A 4874-nucleotide genomic window follows, 5' to 3' on the forward strand; every position below is an offset into this window, starting at 1 on the left:
TTTCTCTGTCTTTGTCTGTCTTGTCTGTCAGATTCTATGTCTGTTTTTTATCCTGTGTCTCCTCCTTTTTGAAATTCAAATATGGTAACCCGATTTAAAAATTAATCATCACAATCATAAATATTTTTAATTTTCTCCATCAGTGTCCAGTAAATGAATGGATGACTTAAACCACGCTGGTTGTGGTTATTGTGGTTCATTACAAAGTACTTATATAAATATAATTCCTGAATGAATCAGCGCTGGCATGGCTGAGTGGTTACATCGCTTCATTTGATAAGAGTTATTCACTCTGTCTGTAATGAATCTCTGGTTCAAATCCAGGATCCCACCGGCATAATCCAGTGTTTTACCAACCGAAGAATTTCATATTTATTTGCATTGTTTTCCTTGGGAAGTAATTTTTCACGGATTGAAGTCTTCAGAAAAATAAGAATTGATAAAAATAAAATTTGGGAAACAAAGTGGCAATTTAAAGCTTTTCATGACGTCACAACTTCCAGAAGAGAATACCTATTGATTTTCTGCTGTTTGGTACTTGACAAAAATTTTTTTGACAAATATGTTGATCACTGCAGAGTAGGTGATAAATGTTGCTTCTGGGACACCTCCGTTTAACATGGGAAATCCCTATCTAATGTCATTTACCCCTTGTCTTTTTCAAAAATCATAAACACCTCTATTTCTCCCTCTATGAACCTATAATCCTTCTCACCTTATGAACCTATGATCCTTCTCGCCTTATGAACCTATGATTTTCTTCCTTTATGAACCTATAATCCTTCTAGCCTTATGAACCTATGATCATTCTCACTTCCATGTAAATTTCCCTCTCACCATCACTTTTCTTCATTTCCCCTTAACACCTCTATTCCTGACCCCCTTGGTCTTATGGGCCTTTTTCTCTTACTATCAATGATCATTGTTGTTCATTGATCATTGATTATGTTCGGGTCCTGTGCCACACACTTTTTGTTAAGCTCCGCGCCACTTTTTGTTAAGCTCCGCGCCACTTTTTGCTAAGCTCCGCGCCACTTTTTGTTAAGCTCCGCCCACTTTTTGTTAATCCCCGCCCCGTTTTGGTAGGCCCCGCCCACGTTTTACTAAAGCCCACCCACTTTATAAACTCTCCAGCATTACATTATTTTTAGTTAAGACATTACATCATTTTCTGTTGAAACATTACATCATTTTCTGTTGAGACATTACATCATTTCCAGTTAAGACATGCCCAGACTTGCCCAGACTTGCCCACACTTGCCCAAGGGAATTTCCACAGGAAATGACACACCCAGTCTTTCTTATAAAAGGCACTAACCACACAGGCCTTTTCAAACACACTTTCTGCTTCACTTGAGAATGGACTACTATGCTGAAAAGGAGTTGGATAACTTTGACATTCCTTGGAGTCCTACTACCTGTGTGGAGCTCAACCTTCAGATTGATGAACTGGACTCGAACCTCTTATCAATGGAGGTAAGTTTATTTATTTATTTATTTATTTATTTATTTTTTTTGTATTTTTTTTTTTGTATTTTTTTTTTTTTTGTATTTTTTTTTTTTTTTTTGTATATTTTATTTTTGAATTTTTTTTTTTTTTTTTTGTATTTTTTTTTTTGTATTTTTTTTTTTTTGTATATATATATATATTATTTTTTTTTGGATTTTTTTTTTTTGGATTTTTTTTTTTTTGGATTTTTTTTTTTTTTTTTGTATTTTTTTTTTTGTATTTTTTTTTTTGTATTTTTTTTTTTTTTTTTTTTTTTTTTTTTTTTTAGATAAGACTCGTGCAAGAGTCAGCAAAGTTTCTTTTAATATTCATAGAGCTTGATTTATATAAATAATAATATTGTATTAAATTAATACGTTGTTATTTTCTCTCACAGGAAATTGTATCTGAGATACAAAATGAAAATACCACTTTTGCCACAACCTGGGGTGAAATGATGATTGATTTGTTTGAAGACCTTTTGAACAACCAAGACCCACAGAACGAGTTCTACCTTGATGACCCAGCCAAAGAGTTATACCGTGGAGACTCACTAAATTTTGGAAAAACAAATTATGAGGTCTGCCTAGATGGTTCTAACTGTGGAGCCTACCTTGGAGACTCACTAAATTTGGGAAAAACAAATTATGAGGTCTGCCTAGATGGTTCTAACTGTGGAGCCTACCTTGGAGACTCACTAAATTTCATAAAATTAGGAAAAGAGTTTTACCTTGGAGACTTTGAAAACTGGTTTCGTTTTGGAGACTCTAGCTGTGTGGAGCTAAACCTTCACCTTGATAAACTCGATTCAAATTTCTCATCAATGAAGGTAATATTTTATTTTAATATACATATAATAATTGTGTATTAAATGTAAAAAATAATTAATTAATACGTTGTTATTTTCTCTCACAGGAAATTGTATCTGAGATTCAAAATGAAAATACCACTTTTGCCACAACCTGGGGTGAAATGATCGATTTGTTTAAAGACCATGACCAAGAGAACGAGTTTTACCTTGATAATCCAACGAAAGAGTTTTACCTTGGAGGCTCTTTGGATTCTAAAGCAATGAACAATGTTCTTTCTTTAATGACGTTTGATTTAAGGTAAGTTCAGTTGATTAATAATCAATTAAAGTATATGTTATTTCATTCAATATTAGATAAGTAATATATTTCTTTTTTACATGTATTTCAGCAATATCAAGAAAGTTCGGGGAAGAAGATGCTGGAAAATACTTTCTTCCCATTTCTACTTTTTCCAACTTGAAAGCCTTGAAAGACAGAATTGGAGGAAGAGGAAAAATATATATATTGAAATACGTATTAAAAAACATTAAAAAAAAATATTGAAATACGTATTAAAAAAAGAAAAGGAAAAAAAGATTATGCTAGGGTTAGGGTTGGGATTTTGAATGTGAGGGTTAGGGATGGGGTTGGGTTAATGGGTTAGGGATGGGTTGGGTTAGGGTTGGGATTTTGAATGTGAGGGTTAGGGATGGGTTGGGTAAGGGATGGGGATGGGTTAGGGATTGGGTTGGGTTAGCGTTCTGGATGTGAGGTGAATTTTTGAATGAATGTCAAACCTCACAGACTCATTTATCTTATATTATCATTGAATTGTTTTAAAAAAGTTGGGAAAAGATAAATAGAATTGGAAGGTCATACAAAGAGATGGAGTTAAGAACTTTTTTTAATGGTTGATGTAATGGATTCAGTTGTTTTGACTAACAAATATGGTGTTTTAATGTGGGGGTTGGGTTAGGGTTTGTACATTATTATGACCCACTCACACACACACAAAAGTTAAGCCCCAACTAAAAAGTTGTGGGATTCTGTGTTTGGGGTTCACAGATTTAAAAACGTATCCCCATGATACACACAAAAGTTAAGCCCCAACTAAAAAGTTGTGGGATTCTGTGTTTGGGGTTCACAGATTTAAAAACGTATCCCCGTTATACACACAAAAGTTAAGCCCCAACTAAAAAGTTGTGGGATTCTGTGTTTGGGGTTCACAGATTTAAAAACGTATCCCCATTACATTTTTTTATTTATTTATTATTTTCAAGGGTTATCAGCTTTGTTTTTTGTAATTCCTGTGAATAAAATGACCCTAAGATTTCTTCTCCATTTAAATCATATAATTTGTAGGTCCAAGGGACTGTATCCATTACATCAACGATTTTAAATAATTCATTAGTCCATTTTTTTGTATAACCTTTCTCAAAATGGCTTTTCCATCTGTATATTCTTACAATATCACCAACTTTGAACTTCGGTTTTCTCAAATTAATCTCCTTTTCATATTCTAATTTTGTAAATGATTCTGATGGTTTTGATTTTGTTGATGAATGAACGGTATTATTGTAATTATCTACAATACCCTGAATTAAATACACCCATTTTTGAGAACCGAGTTGTGTGAATTTTTTATATAGCCTCTCTTTCAAAGTACGATTAAAACGCTCAATAACAACTGCTTTTCCTTCATTAAAGGTGCTGTATAATTTAATACCCTCCCCCTTAAGAAATTTCATAAATATTTTGTTATAGAACTCTGTTCCCTCATCGGTCCACAGTTTCTTTGGTTTTCTTTTACTTTTATTAAATATCTGTTGGAAGGCTAACATCAGAGTATAACCTCTCTTGTTTTTCAAAGGAACAACCCAAGCAAATCTACTCCTCAAATCAATAACGGTTAAAGCATACTTGTATCCCTTATCATTTTTTAGTTCAATTAAATCAGCGGACCATATGTGGTCGGTGTATTTAGAATAAACTTTCCTTCTTTTAAACTTTGTGATTATAGGTTTATGTAATTCATCAGCCAAAAGCTCCTCAGTCTTGATGACATCATGAGAGCCTAATAGTTTTTTGAGGGTGAATAACCAAGGCCAAGTTTCAATTTAGCATTTATCAAATTTCTCACAATAAACCTATCAACTTTCTCTCTCAACGTTGGATTTTGTATCAAAGACAAATTATACAACATTTCTCTGTCGGCTTTATGTTTTTCAGTCAACGTAGTGGTTTTCCCATAAGCAATATCATGCTTCATACACACTTCATCAACCCTATTTGTAGGTTTAGACCAAGGTTTAGGATTGTCAGCCTCATCTAATCTTTTATCCAAGTTTGTTCCTGGGCCACAGAAAGAATACCCTGGAAGGTGTAATTCCCCTGGAATTCCAGTTGTTGTAAATTTGCTACCTGACAAAAACTTTTGTATGTCTCCTCCACTTTTAGGAGAGATGAATTGACACTTTTTAGAGCCACACACTTGACATATTCCTTTTTGATAAACTCTATTATTTTTAGCTTTAACATAAGAGATATTTTTAGATTTAGTTTTCTTTTTACATTTGAGACAATAACTCATATTT

General features: G+C 33.1%; 1 protein-coding gene across 1 annotated transcript; it reads left to right on the top strand.

The window, feature by feature from the left end:
* The first annotated feature begins 1353 nt into the window (after positions 1-1353).
* LOC144893332 (uncharacterized) lies at positions 1354-2870 on the top strand. Its single transcript, XM_078783737.1, has 4 exons — positions 1354-1476; positions 1887-2318; positions 2405-2598; positions 2690-2870. The coding sequence occupies exons 1-4, from the start codon at positions 1360-1362 to the stop codon at positions 2829-2831; spliced, it is 885 nt and encodes a 294-aa protein (XP_078639863.1). The 5' UTR covers positions 1354-1359; the 3' UTR covers positions 2832-2870.
* Positions 2871-4874: the final 2004 nt, after the last annotated feature.

Source organism: Myxine glutinosa, chromosome 8 (assembly GCF_964187855.1).
Source record: "Myxine glutinosa chromosome 8, kmMyxGlut1.1, whole genome shotgun sequence".
Lineage (NCBI taxonomy): Eukaryota > Metazoa > Chordata > Myxini > Myxiniformes > Myxinidae > Myxine > Myxine glutinosa.